Source organism: Gigantopelta aegis, chromosome 12 (assembly GCF_016097555.1).
Source record: "Gigantopelta aegis isolate Gae_Host chromosome 12, Gae_host_genome, whole genome shotgun sequence".
Classification (NCBI taxonomy): domain Eukaryota; kingdom Metazoa; phylum Mollusca; class Gastropoda; order Neomphalida; family Peltospiridae; genus Gigantopelta; species Gigantopelta aegis.
Window position 1 is genome coordinate 35334970 of NC_054710.1, and position 20795 is coordinate 35355764.

A 20795-nucleotide genomic window follows, 5' to 3' on the forward strand; every position below is an offset into this window, starting at 1 on the left:
TTGTTTACCTGCATGTGTATGTATAACACATAATCCACCTCACTTTTATTATTGTTTACCTACATGTGTATGTATAACACATGATCCACCTCACTGTTTTATTATTGTTTACCTACATGTGTATGTATAACACATAATCCACCTCACTGTTTTATTATTGTTTACCTACATGTGTATGTATAACACATAATCCACATCACTGTTTTATTATTGTTTACCTACATGTGTATGTATAACACATAATCCACATCACTGTTTTCCACGTTACACGTTGTTTCTCAGAAGCAACTGTTAAGTTCTGTTATACAAACAACGTTGACAATTAAGAAAATGGCTACAGCAAAATAATTGTCTCCATGGCATTTTCAAGGGTAGTTTTGCGGTTAAAGTGTAATGCTAGTCTCAGACTGTCAACTGTCACGACGGACTTTGCCAACTCGATGGTTGCGTTGTAATTCCCCGATTTACGACGGGTGCGCTCAGATTAACAACTAATGGAAGGAAGGAAGGAAATGTTTTATTTAACGACGCACTCAACACATTTTATGTACGGTTATATGGCGTCAGACATACGGTTAAGGACCACACAGGAATTGAGAGAGGAAATCCGCTGTTGCCTTCTCATGGGCTCCTCTTTCGATTAGCAGCAAGGGATCTTTTATATGCGCCATCCCACAGACAGGGTAGTACATACCACGGCCTTTGTTACACCATTTGTGGAGCACTGGCTCGAACGAGAAATAGCCCAATGGGTCTGCCGACGGGGATCGATCCTAGACCGACCGCGCTTCAAGCGACCGCCCCAACTAATGAGTTATACGACATATACATACATACATACATACATACGCACGCACGCACGCACGCATACATACATACATATACACGCACGCACGCACGCACGCACGCACGCACACATACATACATACATACATACATATAAATATATATATATATATATATTTATCCTATAACTTACCCATGATATCCATGTCATAAACCCATGTGATAATTTAGTGTATTAACCCGGTTAATAAAGGTATGCAAATTGTCAAGGTCTCTAGGTAATGTGTTGCTGTGGATGGGTCATTTGCTTACAAGCCAACAAGTTTTCAAAGATTTGTTTAAAATGCGTGACGTCAAACTAATTTGTGCTAATCGTGATGACGTCATATTATCGATGGCGGCGACTTTAGTACTGTGATTTACTATAAAAAAAAAAAAATTGCAATGTTATTTTACAAGTGTTATAGGATAAATAGAATTCGCTATTCGTGTTTTTTAATATGTAAAATATCAACCTCGTCTAGCAGAGCCTCGACAAATACCGATTAACATAGACTCGGTTGATATTTTCCATATTTAAAAATACTCGTAACGAATCCTTTATGTATGTATATATGTTTTGGTACAGTAGGTACTAAATTATTGGAAGGTAAAAACTGTGTATACAGACACTGACAATCTAACCACAAAACTAGCTTTAATATATAATATTTAGTTGAGTCATCCAAACAGGATCTATTAGTCGTAACTATATTACAATGGCAGGAAACAGTCTATTTAATAATATTTCATAGGTTGGACAGTATTGGATGATTAACTCTTGTCACATTGTCTTCAGAGCTAAGGTTTATGTACTTCCTTGACGTTAAGTAAGTGTATTTAAATATGGGTATTACTCTGTATACACCCAATTATTCGTTTCGGCTCAATCCAGTCTCGACGGTTTTCGAAAACCCGCGGAGATACCCGGAAATTCACGTAAATCCGATTATCATTATATTATTTTTATTACCCACTGTTTTAGCAACGCTTTGTTTGTTGCAACATTTCCTGGGTCAAATAGATAGCATTTTGTAATTCAGAAAAACATATAATTATATATTTGGACTTTTTCTTATCCTGGTTCCCCTTTCAGGCATTTTGGGAAAGGCGCCCCCTGCTGGAAACAACGCATTGGTCTGCCGTTTTACTGCCCATATATTTTGAGATGATAGATAAAAGTTGTCAATTTTTAAGTCGAGATTCACAGTAGTCTGCTAGTTCGTGACAACGTTACAAATGTGTTTATACTGCGGTGAATAGCAGAGTTTAAAACAATCAGGTGAGTTCTGCGTCTTGTTAACTAATCAAATTATTTTATTTTATTTATTTTATTATTTGTTTGTTTGCTTATTTATTTCGGTAATCGCTCCTTATCTCTGTCTCTCTCTCTCTCTCTCTCTCTCTCTCTCTCTCTCTCTCTCTCTCTCTCTCTCTCTCTCTCTCTCTCTCTCTCTCTCTCTCTCTCTCTCTCTCTCTCTATGTATATGTTTGTCTGTCTGTCTGTCTGTCTCTCTCTCCAGCTGACTGTCTGTCTGTCTATCTATCTATCTATCTATCTATCTATCTATCTATCTATCTATCTATCTATCTATCTATATATATATATATATATATATATATATATATCTACTATCTAACTATCTACTATCTAATTATTTATCTATCTGTATAAACCATATATATATATATATCAAAATAACCATATTTTAAGCCTAATAATAATAATAATAATAATAATAATAAATAGATAGATAGACAGATAGCTGGTGTATCGTCAGACAAAAGTCCCTCGATTTTCTTCTTATAAATTTATAATCCTATAATTCAGTAAAAGTCATCTGTCACGAATGGCTTATTGACCAAACAAAGTATTATATGACAATATATATATTTGATTTGTACCTAAAAGTACTTTATTGAACCATCTACATAACTACCATATCACACTTATTATTGATATTTTATTAAAATAATTGAATTATGGGTACGGTCCATAATTCTGAGAAACATAACGGCTATTTGGAGAGCTGAGGTGTGACGTATTATTTTGAGTCACGTGACGGGCATTCCCCGAATAACCGCAGTGCCAAAACGATTTACCAAGCTCGTGTAACGAGAACGCTTGACCGTCCTCTGCGACGTAGGGTAAATAGAGAGAGAAAAAAATGAAAATAAGTTATTAAAAATTAATAAAAACATGTACTGAATGATATTAAGCTTATACATTAATTTATTTTAGTAACAGAAGCATGTTAAACGTCGACTATCCCGACTAGTTAGGCCTTTGCATCTTTAGGTAAATTTATCGTTAGTCGAACGCGAAAAACTCTAAACATCTGGATCACAAACATCTTCATTGTGTACCTTGTCAAATTCATTATTATACAAAATATGCCATAACAGCCGACTTGGGATAGGAATTGTTACATTTTTAAAGAATACTCTGAACGAGACGGTGTTTATATACGATGTGACTATATATACGAAGGCCGTGTCTATAGCCTCCACTAACGAGGGCTGGCTATATTCACAGCAAAAATGTATATAGGCGGTAAATAAGTACATGCATTTGATTGATCCATATTACCGAACCATCTGGAACAGGAGGAATGCATACTAAGTACTGTACGAACAGTGCATTTTCTGAACGGGACGGGGTGGGGGAGTATATGAATTTAGCGGACCCTTAGCGGACTACTATCCATAGATATATGAATAGCGTCATATTGTCCCTACAGTACTAACAAAAAATTAATTATAATAAATAAATAAATAATAACAATGATGATGATGAAGAATAAATAAATAAATAAAAATTACAATTACAAATTATCAGCGGCTGAGGTAGATTAACTGAAAGAGAAACTAACTACGGACAGTACACAAACTAACAACAGGGCTTGAACTTAATAATTTTTCACTGATTGCAGTTTTGAGTCTGCTTACGTTAATTTCACCGTAAATAAATATAACTAAAAGGTTATTTTACTGTATTTAGTCACATTTCAAATGCTCAAAATTGCAAGGGTCAATAAAACTCAAAATACATTTTTTTATAGGCTACTAGTAAATCTGAGACCACTCCCGGGTCCCCCTCTAAATGTATGTAATGTTTCTGTAACAGCCGCCCCCCCCCCACCCCACCCCACCGCGACGTGATTTTATCAACATTATAATACATGTAATAATAATAATAATAATAATAATAATACACAATTATTATTACTATTACTACTACTACTACTACTATTACTACTACTACTACTACTACTACTACTACTACTACTACTACTACTACTACTACTACTACTACTACTACTATTATTATTATTATTATTAGCCTACTACTACCTTTTTGGGGTGGAGGGGCGGTGTTTTATCTGGAGGAGTTTTGGCTATAACAATGCAAGATTAACGTGCGTGCACACACGCACAAACGGAAGGCTGAACTTGTCCCTGCACGTAGAACTGGATTCAACTGGGTTAAGTAATAATTAGCCAACCTTTGGACGACAAAACATGCAACAGTACACTGTTTTTTTACGCTATACATTAAAACCGAAATACCACTTTGCGAACCAGTCAAAATAATTTGCACACGCGCCTAATAATAATAATAATAGTAATAATAATAATAATAATAAATGGTGAGTTCATGTTCCGACTGTTTATTATTTTATTTCAGCATATTCGCGGTTATTTTTGTCATGAAATAATATTTTTTTTATTATTTGCCATGTATATAACCGATGTAAACGGAATGCAAGTCCGTAGGAACAGTGGTCTGCCCGGACTTAGTCTCCTAGGAATGCAGGTCCTAGGTCTAATATACCTAGGAATGCAAGTCCTAGGACTTATGTTCCTTAGGAATACTGGTCTGACTGCCAGGATATCAGGATATCAAAATTTAAGTCCGGTCGTACACATAAAAATTAAATTATAAATGTAAACAAAACGAAAAACAGTTTCCTTTTTGGTTTATTTAATTAACTTAGGATACTAGCGCCTCTCTTTATTTAAATATTTTATATTTATTCCAATATTTTCCATTTATATAATTTGCAAGAGTTTGTACACATTTTGTTGACCTTATTACATGAGCAGAACCAAGGTCTTTATTCACTGCGTATTGTTCCAACTAATAAATGTTTAAACATTTAAAAGTAACTCAAAAACATTTACCATAATTCGAAGCATATTAGTACTCGCAAATAAGTATAACTTGCCCATATGATATACCAACACAATTATCTGTTAGACATTATATATTGGTATTTAATAATAATAATAATAATAATAATATTAATAATATTAATAATAATTTAACTATAAAAATGTGATATTTGCGTTATATACATTATCTTGTTATTATATAATTTTAAGTTTGTGCCTTTCTGTCAATAATGTTGCAGGCGCGTGTACATAGGGTGTGGGGTGGGGTGGCGTGTTCTAAACACCCCTCTTCAAAGCAAATTTCTTGACCTCTCCCCTGCATAGCTTACTGAACATGTGCCTGCTTTGTCAAGTTTGCTCATTTTAAAAATTAATTTGGTCTAACATATGACATATCAGACTCTAGCGTCTATGATATCTTAGTCCCAACAAACCATACCATCGATAAACAAATATGTTAAATGGTTTTCATTAATGTTTATCAATTAATAGAAATATCAATGTCTAAGAGTGGGTTTTAGCAGCTCAATGGGCTACTACACCGACTAAAAGAAAATAGTAATCCCTGAACAATTATCATACTGTCAATAATATGCACACACAATTTACAAAGATCCTTTTAAACAGACTAACTACTCATGACACTTTTACACCTGACCGTTTTGGTCGCAATAGGCATTCAGACTCCCTTTTTGGGAGAAGGGGTGGGGGAGGCATGCTGATCATTATTGCCCGAATGAAACGAAAATGTCTGAATCTGGAACACAACGTATATTTATATTCACATTACTACCAAGATGCTAAATAGGATTCTAAATAAATCAGTCTGCATTTTTACATGGATTACAACTAATATTGTGAGTAAAATTATCGAAATGCACGTCCCACAGACTTAAATTCCTAGGAATACAGGTCCCACAGACTAGGATTCCGAGGAATGGAAGTCCGATCGGACAAAGATTAGAAAATCACAATTAATCAGATTGTGACTTACCGTCAAAATATAAACATACAACACATATTGCAAAAAATTATGTTGGTGCATATATAAATTGTCTTTTGTTGTTCACCAAATGTTAGTGTTTTTTTAGTTACCAGTTTTCATATATATATTTTTTAAACAATTTTGGACTACATATTGGGGGGGGGGGGGGGGGGTATATTGCTTCGTGTTGAACACATGGACATATAGCCTACTTTATATCTGTAGTTGCTTTATATACTTTTGAAAAAAGGTAGATATTCGTCCTACTTCAATATTGTAACAAAAATGTAAGACGATTACAAAAATTCACTCACGTGTCTTATCCGCAAGTCTATGACGTAAAAAAAGAATTAAGTTGATACTTAAACTTAAAAATATTTTTTTACATGGAGATTTGAACACACAATAATCTTAAGAGACTCGTACACTTATCCATCACACTACGATGGAAGGCTGCCATAACCTCACTTTTTTGCTCGTGTCTTTCTGGCAGCTCATGCAAATTGCAGAGTATAATAAACGGACATGTAATTTGCCGGACTAGTATTTCTGTCACTGCTGTAGAAGGAATTTAAGTCCGGTAGGAATACAAGTCCTAGGATAAAAACAACTTAAAAATAAACCAGGAATGAAAGTCCGGGTAGGACTATGGTTCCTAATCTATGGAGGTCCGATAGGACTACTGGTCCTAGGAACCGAGATCTGTAGGACCTCGGTTCCTACGGACCTGCGTTCCTTTTACACCGGCCCTCATTTGCCAAGTCTCTATACATGGCGACCGGCCTCGGTGACGTCGTGGCAGGCCATCGGTCTACAGGCTGGTAGGTACTGGGTTCGGATCCCAGTCGAGGCATGGGATTTTTAATCCAGATACCGACTCCAAACCCTGAGTGAGTGCTCCGCAAGGCTCAATGGGTAGGTGTAAACTACAAGCGTGTCGTGGAATTCCCTCGATCGTAGTTCAATTAAAATATTTTGGATCATACAATAACTAGGTTTGGTATTCCAAATGAATGTAAGTTTCATTTATAATGCATATTTAGAGAAACAAGCCCCACTAAATCCGTGATTGAGCTCCTTTAAAGCCGCACGCCCTATTTCCATCCAGCGAAAATAAATTATAATTTGATTAATCTACAAACCTGTAACACACTTAGATCACGTTTTTATCAAATGGAGTGAAAAAGCAGGTTTTATATCGATAAATACCATGGGAATCCCCATGTCCCAATTGCTTGAAATAATTTTGAAAGTTAGTATTCTGATGTCACCGGTAGATGTCGCTCGAAGCACAACAATGCCTACGCCACGACAAATTTCACAGAGTGCGCAAAGACTTGGGGTGCGTTCCTTTCACCTCTCCTGGACATGTTCCAACTGTTCTGTCCTGGTTGTATCCCCTCTCCAGATATCGTAAGACTTAGCAAAATTATTGGTTTTAAGGGTTTGTAACGTTTTGTATTGAGACACTTACTTGTCTGAACTTTATTGTTACTGAAAATGTTCACGAACTGTGAAGAAAAATCTAACAAATGAACAACAAGCAAACGACAACAAATCGGATGTTGATTGCGCGAACCGTGCACGAGAAAACAAACCGAACCAAAATGATAACGGTCACGTGGTATACCAACGTCTGTGACGTTTACACAGGAAGATTCCCTCTAAAAATAGATTGGACCTCGTTTGCTTAACGTTTTTTTCTCGAGTGCGCGCGGCTTTTTAAGAAATACAAAAAAATGCATTTCGTGGTTTTACAAACATCAGGATTACCAGGATTACCAAAAAGCACTTCAGTAGGGTTATAGTGTTTTTGTTTTGTTTTGTTGTTGTTGTTGTAGTTTTTTTTTTTTTTTTTTTGTTTGTTTGTTGTTGTTGTTGTTTGTTGTTGTTGGGGGGTTTAGGGGGAATTGTTATATTGTTCAATAACGTATTATTAGCAAGTCACTGAATCTTGTGTACTTGTTTTTTTCCAGTTCGACATGGCCGATAAAATATTTTTTGCTGTTTCCATAATAACAACATTCATCTGTTCCTGTTTAAGCCAGGGTCCATTTATACGTAAGTAGTCGATGCTTATTTACATAAGGCTGGTAGGTACAGGGTTCGCAGCCCGGAACCGGCTCCCACCCAGAGCGAGTTTTAACGAATCAATGGATAGGTGTAAGGCTATTACACCCTCTTCTCTCTCATTAACCACTAACAATTAATAGCTAACCCCTTGTCCTGGACATAGAGCCCAGATAGTGGGGGGTGGGGGGGGGGGGTGCCAAGGACAACGTGCTTGAACCTTAATTGGAAATAAGCACGAAAATAAATTTGAAATGAAATGAATTTTTTTTTTTTTTACTTTTTGCATTTACCATACTTTGAACCGGCCTCGGTGGCGTCGTGGTTAGGCCATCGGTCTACAGGCTGGTAGGTACTGGGTTCGGATCCCAGTCAAGGCATGACATTTTTAATCCAGATACCGACTCCAAACCCTGAGTGAGTGCTCCGCAAGGCTCAATGGGTAGGTGTAAACCACTTGCACCGACCAGTGATCCATAACTGGTTCAACAAGGCCATGGTTTGTGCTATCCTGCCTGTGGGAAGCGCAAATAAAAGATCCCTTGCTGCTAATCGGAAAGAGTAGCCCATGTAGTGGCGACAGCGAGTTTCCTCTCAAAATTTGTGTGGTCCTTAACGATATGTCTGACGTCATATAACCGTAAATAAAAATGTGTTGAGTGCGTCGTTAAATAATAATAATTAAAACAATAATAATAATTTTAAAAAACTATTTACAATGTACATTCAACGCTGATTGGTCAGTTTACTTCCCTATTACCTTACAAAAGTAGGAGATTGGAAATCATATTTTCCCTGTCATGGACAAAACTCAAAATGACCAAATGTTTGACATCCAATAGCCGATGATTAATAAATCAATATGCTCTAGTGGTGTCGTTAAACAAAACAAACTTTCTTTGGGGTCTAAGTAATGCCCACATATGTCATGTTTAATTGTTTTAGCCTAGACATTTCTATCCCCCTTGCTAGGTCTAAAAATAGACTGTTTCGCTTTCTGCAAGCTGGTATATCGAGCCCTGCTTTTAAACCTGATGGACATTTCTTTCTTTCTTTAACATAGTTTGACACCTAATAGCCGATGTATTTTTCGTGCTGGGGTTTCGGTAAATAGCTATTCTATTCTATTCGATGTTTATTTGAAGTGAATATGTATTTATATTTTGTAACTGGACAAACACAATTATTAGCAATTTCGCAAATATGACCAGATAGTCTTTATTGAACTACTAGTTCCAATTAGCCATGGCCACCAACCTAATTGGGAAAATATTTGTAATTTTCTGATATTTTATCTTTTAAGTGCGCCAACGATCTTTTCAACAACAACCAAAAATATAATAATAATAATAATAATACATAAATAAATAAATTATTATTATTATAAAAAATAAAATTTAAAAATTAAAATAAATAAAATTTAAAAAATAATAAGCTAAAGTTATTTCGAAAAATATACAATGTTATCAAAAATTTCTAGTATCGAAAAGTGGGGTTTGAGGGTGTGGGATTCTGAAAAAACAAATTCCGTATATTGAAAGAAACATTCCGTGTATGGAACAAAAATTCAGGATGTTTTTTATTTAGCTTTTGGTGATTTTTTGTTTTTGTTTTAACGACACCACTAGAGCACCTTGAGTTATTGGATGTAAAACAAATTGGTATTTGTGACACATATTCATCAGAGGAAACCCGCTACATGTTTTAATGCAGCAAGGGATCTTTTATATGCACTTTCCCACAAGCAGGAAAGCACATACCATGGCCTTTAAATCAGTTGTGGTGCACTGATAGGAACGAGAAAAACACAATCAGTTGAATAGATCCACCAAGGTGGTTCGATCCTGCGACGCAAGCACCTCAAGCGAGCACTCAACCGACTGAGCTAAATCACGCTCTGCCTGAAATAAGAACTGGGGTTGTTTTGGGGGTTTTGTTCGTTTGTTTGCTGGGTTGTTGTTTTTTGTTTGTTTTTTGGGTGGGTTTTTTTTACCCTGAGTTAACTTTAGTCCTGCTTCTGTGTGCATACAAAATTCGTGGGGCGCCAGGGACGGATCCAGGAATTTTAGCGGGGGGGGGGGGGGGGGGTTTGTTTCCAGTCTTTAGCCTTTGAAGCCCCCCCCCCCCCCGATAGAAATTTTTTATATTTGAAGATAGCTTTAGATGGATTTGAAGTATATTCCCGTTGTCAAGATCGGGGGGGGGGGGGGTCCAGACCCCATCGACCCCCCCCCCCCCCACTGGATCCGCGCGCACATAATCGTAGGAAGAAATCTGGAGTGGGTAGGGGTGGAGGGGTACTATCTTTATTTATACAGAGTATGAGAGAAAAGCGTACATTTTTGTCTTCAAGTCCATCAGGGGCGGGACGTAGCCCAGTGGTAAAGCGTTCGCTTGAAGCGCGGTCGGTCTACGATCGATCCCCGTCGGTGGACCTATTGGGCTATTTCTCGTCCCAGCCAGTGCTCAACAACTGGTGTAACAAAGGACGTGGTATGTACTATCCTGTCTTTATGATGGTGCATTAAAAGATCCCTTGCTGCTAATCGAAAAAGAGTAGCCCATGATGTGGCGACAGCGGGTTTCCTCTCTCAATATCTATGTGGTCCTTAACCATAATATATATATCTGACGCCATATAACCGTAAATAAAATGAGTTGAGTACGTCGTTATCTTTGGCTTATTATATTTGGCTGTGTGATCGAATCATCTCGGCGGACCCATTAAAGGTTGGGGGGGGGGTTCCGCCGTGACTAGTGCCCCACGATTGGTTCTGTTCCGTCTGAGGGAAACTGTATATAAAAGATCCCTTGTTGCTAACTGAAAAATGTGGGACATGGTTAAGCTAGTTTTGTTTCACGACACTACTAGAACACATTGATTTAATAATCATCGGCTATTGGATGTCAAACATATGGCAATGTCAGCACAGTAATAGAGAGGTCATCAGACTCATGGTCATCAGAGAAAACCCGCTACAGTCTTCCATTAGCAGCAAGGTATCTTTTATATGCATCATCCCATAGACAGGATAGCACATACCACGGCCGTTGATATACCAGTCGTCGTGCATTGGCTGGAACGAGAAATAGCCCAATGGGCTCACCAACAGGGATGGGATATGAATACAGATATTGTCAGTCGGTTTGCTTACCTGTGTGTCTGTCTGTCCAATGTGAACTTAATGGCATAACCACTCCGACATCTAGGAGGGTGGAAATTAAAAAACGTAAAGGTTAAAATTTGTTTTGTTTAACGACACTGAGCACACTGATTTATTAATCATCGGCTACTGGGTGTCAAACATTTGGTAACTCCGACATTTAGTCCCAGAGAGGAAACCAGTTAAATTTGTCCATCAGTCGCAATGGGGTCTTTTTTATGCACCATCCCACGGACGGGATAGCACATACCACGGCCTTTGATAGATCAGTTGGTGAACTGGCTGGAACGAGAAATAATTTTTAAAAGAAGCAAGTAAAACCAAACCAAAAAAAAGATGATGATGACGACGACGACAATGATTATGATGATCATGATGGTGGTGGTGGTGTTAGTGGTGATGATAATAATTTTTAAAACGCGTTGTGATCAGTTCACTGTTAAAAGCGTTTCAGTGACAATGCAAATTTCAAAAAATAGCAACACGCCGTGAACGTTTTATAACCGCCAATAAAACGCAAGGTTCGTGACTATGATGATTTCATAAAAATAAAACAGCTTATTAAAACGTCAAAACAAACAATGCCTTAATACCATTGCTCTGCGTGTGATTAAAATTTTAAATTACGTTCACACGAAACTATTTTGTTTTTATAATGTATCCAATCTAATGTGGTCTGTAATTGGGGGTGGGGGGGGGGTAGGGGGGGGAGACAGACAGATAGACCGACAGAGACAGACAGACAGAGACAGAGAAAGACACAAAGACAGAGACACATACATACTTACAGACAGAGACAGATAGAGACACATACATACTTACAGACAGACAGACACAGACAGACAGACAGACGGAGAGAGAGAGAGAGAGAGAGAGAGAGAGAGAGAGAGAGAGAGAGGGGGAGGGGAGAGAGAGAGAGAGAGAGAGAGAGAGAGAGAGAGAGAGAGAGAGAGAGAGAGAGAGAGAGAGAGACAGACAGACAGACAGACAGACAGACAGGGAGAGAGAGCGACAGAGAGAAGGAGGGAGGGAGGGAGAGAGAGACACACACACAAAGAGAGAGAGAGAGAGAGAGAGAGAGAGAGAGAGAGAGAGAGAGAGAGAGAGAGAGAGAGATAGAGGCAGGCGAATACAGTAGCATGAACCTAGTGTATCCTTTTATCTACATTTTCCCTGGACAACCATATGAATAGACTATTATTCAATCGGAAAAATAAAAGACCTCAGCGGGTGGTGATACGTTCGAACACCCATAACCCCTCCACACACACACACACACACACACACACATACACACCACTACCACCACCACCACCACGCAGCCTATGGCGTTGACATGTCTCTTACGAAACACAAACAACTTCATTGTATTCGTTTGCTAACACTGGATATTCCGGGCACTTCGAAATTCACTGGGGTTGCGCACACTAAAAGTCTAGTGTTTTAAAATACTACGACCGCCTTTTTAAAAATACCCCCCAACCCCCCCCCCCCCCCCCCCCCCCCCCCACTATATGCCCTAAACCCCCGCACCCCAGCCCCAGTAAACAGAGAAGTTAAAATGAATGGATTTTGTTTCCAGTGAACAGCACGTGTCCACAACGTTCCGACTGCAACGTGTACGGCAACACTAAACATCCACACTGTTACGACTGCACTCAGTTCGTCGTCTGCCTGAAAGGGAACTACGCCATTGTGAACTGTCCCTCCTCGTCTGCCAACGACGCCTACTACGACGTCAAAACGGGCAGGTGTACCAGCAAGGACAAAGCCGTCTGTGGGTAAGTGAAAATGTTCCGGTTATGCATTTTGTACGAATCTCTCTCCATGCCATAATACACGTATATCTGTCTCTGTCTGTCTCTGTCTGTCTCTCTCTCTCTCTCTCTCTCTCTCTCTCTCTCTCTCTCTCTCTCTCTCTCTCTCTCTCTACTTCTCCCTTCTATCTCTCACTCTCTTTTTTCTTTCTCCACTGTCTGTCTGTCTGTCTCTCTGTTTCTCTGTCTGTCTTTCTCTCTCTGTTTGTCTGTCTCTCTCTTTGCCTGTCTGTCTGTCTGTCTGTCTCCTTCTCTCATTCCCTCTCTCTCTCTCTGTCTCTTTCTCTCTGTATGTCTGCCTGTCTGTCTGTCTGTCTGTCTGTCTCCCTCTCTCTCTTTCTCTCTCTCTCTCTGTCTCCGTCTCTACTTCTCTCTTTCTCCCTTCTGTCTCTCACTCACTTTTTTCTTTCTCCACTCTGTCTGTCTGTCTGTCTGTCTGTCTCTCTCTCTCTCTCTCTCTCTCTCTCTCTCTCTCTCTCTCTCTCTCTCTCTCTCTCTCTCTCTCTCTCTCTCTCTCTCTCTCTCTCTCTCTCTCTCTCACAGGCTTGACTAGCACAAACAAAGATATTAAAATACTGTCTTGAGAACGGTTCGAACACATTCTCAAATTTAGAATTCTCAGAGTAATTGGTTGTTTGGTTGGTTGGTTGGTCGATTGATATTACCAAATTCTAGTTACGAATAATATACAAATACAAGTGTTTCCCTAATACTCTTTTCAAACTCTTTGACATCCAATAGCCGATGATTAATAAATCAATGTGCTCTATTGGTGTCGTTAAACAGAAATAAACTTTAAACTATTCAAATTGGGCACCTTGCTGTATATAGTGCAAACAGATATGTAGACATTTTTATTTAACGATGCATTAAAAAAACAAATCATACCACGGCCTTAACGTAAAATAGCCCAAATGGCTTCATCGACGAGGTTCTACTCTAGATCAGGCGATCATTCTAGTAACTGTCTATTTATAATTATAATTGTTTCTGAAACTGATATTTCAGCTTGGCGCCGTCTGGTTCTGCCCATGCAGCTGGTGCTGATGTGAACGGAGCAAAGAAAGGCTTCATCACCATGCCCGATGGGTCGCGATACCAGTTCAGCTACTTCTCTCCCACCCAGACCCCGCAGCAGTCGGGACCGACAGACACGGCACATACTAACCACGGTTCGAATCCCGCTAGTGGCCAGTACGATTCTACAAACAGTCATGGCCCGAATCAGAATAATCAGCATGAACAGAACGGACAAGGGTACGATACGAATCAAAATAATCCAATTCAGAATCAACAAAATGGACAGGGATATGACACGAATCAAAACAATCATATTCAGAATCAACAAAATGGACAGGGATATGATACGAATCAAAATAATCCAATTCAACATCAACAAAACGGACAGGGTAATGGCACGAATCAAAACCCAACTCTGCATCAACAAAACGGACAAGGTTATGGCACGAATCAAAACCCAACTCTGCATCAACAAGACGGACAGACCCCGCAGCAGTCGGGACCGACAGACACGGCACATACTAACCACGGTTCGAATCCCGCTAGTGGCCAGTACGATTCTACAAACAGTCATGGCCCGAATCAGAATAATCAGCATCAACAGAACGGACAAGGGTACGATACGAATCAAAATAATCCAATTCAGAATCAACAAAATGGACAGGGATATGACACGAATCAAAATAATCCTATTCAGAATCATCAAAACGGACAGGGATATGATACGAGTCAAAATAATCCTATTCAGAATCATCAAAACGGACAGGGATATGACACGAATCAAAATAATCCTATTCAGAATCACCAGAACGGACAGGGATATGACACGAATCAAAATAATCCTATTCAGAATCACCAGAACGGACAGGGATATGACATCAAAATAATCGGAACACAGGGATATGACACGAATCAAAATAATCCTATTCAGAATCAAAACGGACAGAACGAGTCGAATCATCAAAACGACAGGGATATGACATATCAAAATAATCCTATTCAGAATCACCAGAACGGACAGGGATATGATACCAATCAAAATAAACCTATTCAGAATCAACAAAATGGACAGGGATATGATACGAATCAAAATAATCCAATTCAACATCAACAAAATGGACAGGGATATGATACGAATCAAAATAATCATATTCAGAATCAACAAAACGGACAGGGATATGATACGAATCAAAATAATCCTATTCAGAATCATCAAAACGGACAGGGATATGACACGAATCAAAATAATCCTATTCAGAATCACCAGAACGGACAGGGATATGATACCAATCAAAATAAACCTATTCAGAATCAACAAAATGGACAGGGATATGATACGAATCAAAATAATCCAATTCATCATCAACAAAATGGACAGGGATATGATACGAATCAAAACAATCATATTCAGAATCAACAAAATGGACAGGGATATGATACGAATCAAAATAATCCAATTCAACATCAACAAAACGGACAGGGTTATGGCACGAATCAAAACCCAACTCTGCATCAACAAAACGGACAAGGTTATGGCACGAATCAAAACCCAACTCTGCATCAACAAGACGGACAAGGTTATGGCACGAATCCAAACCCAACTCTGCATCAACAAGACGGACAAGGTTATGGCACGAATCCAAACCCAACTCTGCATCAACAAGACGGACAGGGTTATGGCACGAATCCAAACCCAACTCTGCATCAACAAAACGGACAGAGTTATGGCACGAATCAAAGCCCAACTCTGCATCAACAAAACGGACAGGGTTATGGCACGAATCAAAACCCAACTCAGCATCAACAAGACGGACAGGGTTATGGGACGAATCAAAACCCAACTCAGCATCAACAAAACGGACAGGGTCATGTCACGAATCAAACCCCAACTCTACATCAACAAAACGGACAGGGTTATGGCACGAATCAAAACCCAACTCTGCATCAACAAGACGGACAGGGTTATGGCACGAATCAAAACCCAACTCTGCTCAACAAACGCACAAGGTCACGAATCAAAACCCAACTCTGCACAACAAAACGGACAGGGTTATGGCACGAATCAAAACCACTCTGCATCAACAACACGGACAGGGTTATGGCACGAATCAAAACCCAACTCTGCATCAACAAAACGGACAGGGTTATGGCACGAATCAAAACCCAACTCTGCATCAACAAAACGGACAGGGTTATGGCACGAATCAAAGCCCAATTCAGCATCAACAAAACGGACAGGGTCATGGCACTAATCAAAGCCCAACTCAGCATCAACAAAACGGACAGGGTTATGGCACGAATCAAAATCCAACTCTGCATCAACAAAACGGACAGGGTTATGGCACAAATCAAATCCCAATTCAGCATCAACAAAACGGACAGGGTCATGGCACTAATCAAAACCCAACTCAGCATCAACAAAACGGACAGGGTTATGGCACGAATCAAAACCCAACTCAGCATCAACAAAACGGACAGGGTTATGGCACGAATCAAAACCCAATTCGGCATCAACAAAACGGACAGGGTTATGGCACGAATCAAAACCCAACTCGGCATCAACAAAACGGGCAGGGTTATGGCACGAATCAAAACCCAACTCAGCATCAACAAAACGGACAAGGTTATGGCACGAATCCAAATGGTCAACTTCCTGTACCACATGCATTTGATACTATTCCTAACTTCCACAAGACAGACCCTGGACAAAATGGCGGAAACACGGCCCAGCGGATGTCCTCTGATATACGCAATTACTTCGGCAATTTACAGAACAATCAATTTTCTTTCCCTGGCTTTGGAGGTTTTCCTAAGAGGGTTCCCCAACCAGCCACCCGTGGTAACAGTCTTTTCCTGTCTGGATTCCATTTCCCCAATATCGACGATAACTACAGCAACATGGCTGGTTTGCACCGCGACCTCAACCAACATATTGATTCTCTGGGCGACCCTTTCCAGCAGAATTTATTCAAACCGATTCCATATCGCAGTCAGCTAGTGAAAGCTAATACCTCTGGAGGAACTGATTCCGTTATACCGGCCAAAAGCCAAGCTACTAAACAAGGCAAGCAAACCAAGGATTCCGAACACCAAAAACCGAAAAGCAAACTGCCACCCTGCGTTCTTGACTGCACTCACAATGGTAAGCCTCTTGATGGGTCGTTCCATCACTGTGATACGTGCTCCACATATGTGAAATGTGAAGCGGGTAAGGCCAAACTCGAATCGTGCCCTTCGTTCCTGGACTGGGATGACAAACGAAAGCAATGTGTCATGTTCTCCACAACCTGTCGTCTCTTCAAATTGTTCTCCACGATCAGACCGGCCTAAATGTTCACGCATAGATAGACTACTTTTTTCTTTGGCCTCAATTATAGTATCCTTAGATGCATTGAGCTTCAAATGCATATAAACTCGTATTTTCTTTGGGCCCAGAGTCACCTGGTTTTCGAATTGTTATTTTCAATCAAAGGTGCCCAAAATATCACATATAAATGGGGTTTTATATTATATGTCCCCAAATCTAGTATCCTTAGGTGCACTAGACTTCAAATTGTTCTCAAATATGTCTGAAACATCATATATAGATAGACTCGACTTTTCTTTGTTACAAAATCTAGTATCCTTAGATGCACTGGACTTCAAATTGTTCTGAAATATGTCTGAAACATCATGTATAGATAGACTCGACTTTTCTTTCTTACCTCATCTAGTATCCTTAGATGCACTTGGCTTCAAACTGTTCTCAAATATGTCTGAAACATCATGTATAGATAGACTCGACTTTTCTTTCTTACCTCATCTAATATCCTTAGATGGACTGGGCTTCAAATTGTTCTCAAATATGTCTGAAACATCATGTATAGATAGACTCGACTTTTCTTTCTTACCTCATCTAATATCCTTAGATGCACTGGGCTTCAAATTGTTCTCAAATATGTCTGAAACATCATGTATAGATAGACTCGACTTTTCTTTCTTACCTCATTTAATATCCTTAGATGCACTGGGCTTCAAATTGTTCTCAAATATGTCTGAAACATCTTGTATAGATAGACTCGACTTTTCTTTCTTACCTCATCTAATATCCTTAGATGCACTGGTCTTCAAATCCTTATAGATATACTCGCATTTTTGTAATCCCCAAATCTAGTATCCTCGGACACACTGGGATTTAAGTATTTGTTCTCATACAAAGGTGTCTGACATTTAACATACAGATAGACTCTTGTTTTTGTTTTTGGGGTTGGGTTTTTTTTTTTGTTGTTGTTTGTTGTTGTTTTTTTGGGGGGGAGGTTGTCCTGAGATCGGATATCCTCGGATGCAATGGGGTTCAAATTGTTCTCAAAATTACATATATAGATAGAATCTTCTATTTTGTGTGACAAAATCTTGTGTCCTTAGAAGCACCGGGCTTCGTATTTTTCTTTTTAATCAAACGTGTCTGGAATTTCTCATATAGATAATCAAGTATTTTCTTTGCCCCCAAATCTAGTATCCTTAGAAGCATTGGGCTTCAAACTGTTCTTACATTTTCCTCAAACATCATTATTATATAGATAGACTCGTCTTTTCTTGGTCCCAAAATCTAGTATCCTTAGAAGTATTGGGCTTCAAATTGTTCTTAAATTTGCCTGAAAAATATAAATATGGACTAGTATTTTCTTTGTTCCCAAATCTGCTATCTTTAGAAGTATTGGGCTTCAAATTGTCCTCAAATTTTCCTGAAACATCATTATATAATTATTATATAGATAGACTCATCTTTTCGTAGTCCCCAAATGTGGTATCCTTAAAAGCATTGGGCTTCGAATTGTTCTCAAATTTGCCTGAAACATCGTATACATATAGACTCTTATTTACTTTGTTCTTTACTTTAGCATCTTCAAATGGTTCTCCTCAATCAAAGGTGCCTGAAGTGTCACATATAGATAGACTATTCGTCTTGTTTCCCCAAAAATCAAGTATCCTCCCATACACCTACTCTTGTTTTTCCAGAGAACAAAGACATAGATTGACCATTTCGCTAACACAAACACTGAACATTTGTTCCAATAACACAAAACGATAAGCTATAACACTAAAATATAAAATGTAAACTCACACAAATTGGATTCGGCTTTTCCTAACACATACTTACAGAGTTTGTTCCACTAACACACATTATATATATAACAGTTTTTGCCAACCACTTTATTTCTTTTATTCTTTATTTTATTTCTTCTCCTGAAGAAACGTTGATATTTTTATATACTTCTAACTTCGGTGGTTTCAGTGGAAACATTTCTTTTAATTGCTGTACTAACACACATGCACACACACACACACACACACACACACACACACACACCACACACACACACAGATATATACACACACACACACACACATACTCACACACAGATATACACACACATACACACACACATATACACATACACACATACTCACACACAGATATACACACACACACACATACTCACACACACACACATACTCACACACACATACACACACACACACACATACACACAGATATACACACACATACACACACACACACACACACACACAGTATGCTGGTTCCATTAAAGGCATATTGTCAGAGACCACTGACTTATTTAGTGGTCTAACAAAGTATTACCCGAACAAAAATAATTTGATTTGTCCCTAAATGTACTTTATTCAACCATCTTCATAATCACCATACTCCATTTATTAATGACATTTTGTAAACATAATTGAATTATGGCAATGGTCCATAATTCAAAAACTAAAATTGCCGAGAGGGATGACATGGATTTCACTCAATCATGGTTCAGTTGAGGTGATGCGATAGCTAGATTTGGTTTCCAACAATTAATGCAATTGTTATTTATTATCAATTTTTAGAGAAACAAGGTCCTTAAATCCGTGACAGTACGCCTTTAACGCAGATATATATTATTTGTTTACAATAACATCGACTGTTCCATAAAAATAAACACAAATATACAACTGACTGATTCATTATAACAACACAAACATACTAGTAAGCTGTCGCTCCATTAGTTTGACACATAAACTGGTTAACGTCATTTGCAGATAACAACACAACTTGATGGATATTTGAATTCAAAAGAATCGAATGTTACACGTCGTTTTTACTTCTGATAATAAATAATTCATGAAACAAGACTTATTGTTTTATTCTCGAAACACGACGGGGTTCGATCCTAGATCGACCGCGCATCAGGGGTGCGCTTTACGACTGGGCTACATCCTGCTCCGATTTAGCGGATAAGAAGGAAATGGTTTGTTTGACGACGCACTCGACACATTTTATTTACGATTATATGGCGTCCGACATTGATATTGAGGGAGGAAATAACCTATCGCCACATCATGAGCTACTCTTTTTGATTAGCAGCAATGGATCTTTTATATGCACCATCACATAAGACTGGATAGCACATACCACGGCCTTTGATGTACCAGTCGTGGTGCACTGGCCGGACCAAGAAATGGGCCCACTGACGCGGATCGATCTCAAACCGACCACGCACAAGCGAGCGCTTTACAACTGGGCTACACCCCGCCCCGATTTAGCGGATAAAGTATGCTGGATAGAACATGAATTTATTTGCACAAATCTAGCATCAGGGGCGGGACGTATCCCAGTGGTAACGCGCCCGCTTGTTGCGCAGTTGGTTTAAGATCGATCCCAGTCGGTGGACCCATTGGGCTATGTATCGATAC

At 38.9% G+C, this 20795-nt stretch overlaps 1 protein-coding gene and 1 long non-coding RNA gene across 2 annotated transcripts; both read left to right on the forward strand.

Moving 5' to 3' along the window:
* The first annotated feature begins 1932 nt into the window (after positions 1 to 1932).
* LOC121386286 lies at positions 1933 to 12925 on the forward strand. The gene is made up of 3 exons (XR_005959625.1): positions 1933 to 2107; positions 7963 to 8047; positions 12803 to 12925. It is a non-coding gene; the product is annotated as an uncharacterized LOC121386286 (long non-coding RNA).
* An 86-nt stretch (positions 12926 to 13011) lies between these two features.
* LOC121386023 (GATA zinc finger domain-containing protein 14-like) lies at positions 13012 to 19460 on the forward strand. Its single transcript, XM_041516819.1, has 3 exons — positions 13012 to 13019; positions 14046 to 16064; positions 16106 to 19460. Exons 1-3 carry the CDS (start codon positions 13012 to 13014, stop codon positions 17385 to 17387), a joined length of 3309 nt encoding a protein of 1102 aa, XP_041372753.1. The 3' UTR covers positions 17388 to 19460.
* The last annotated feature ends 1335 nt before the right edge of the window (positions 19461 to 20795 follow it).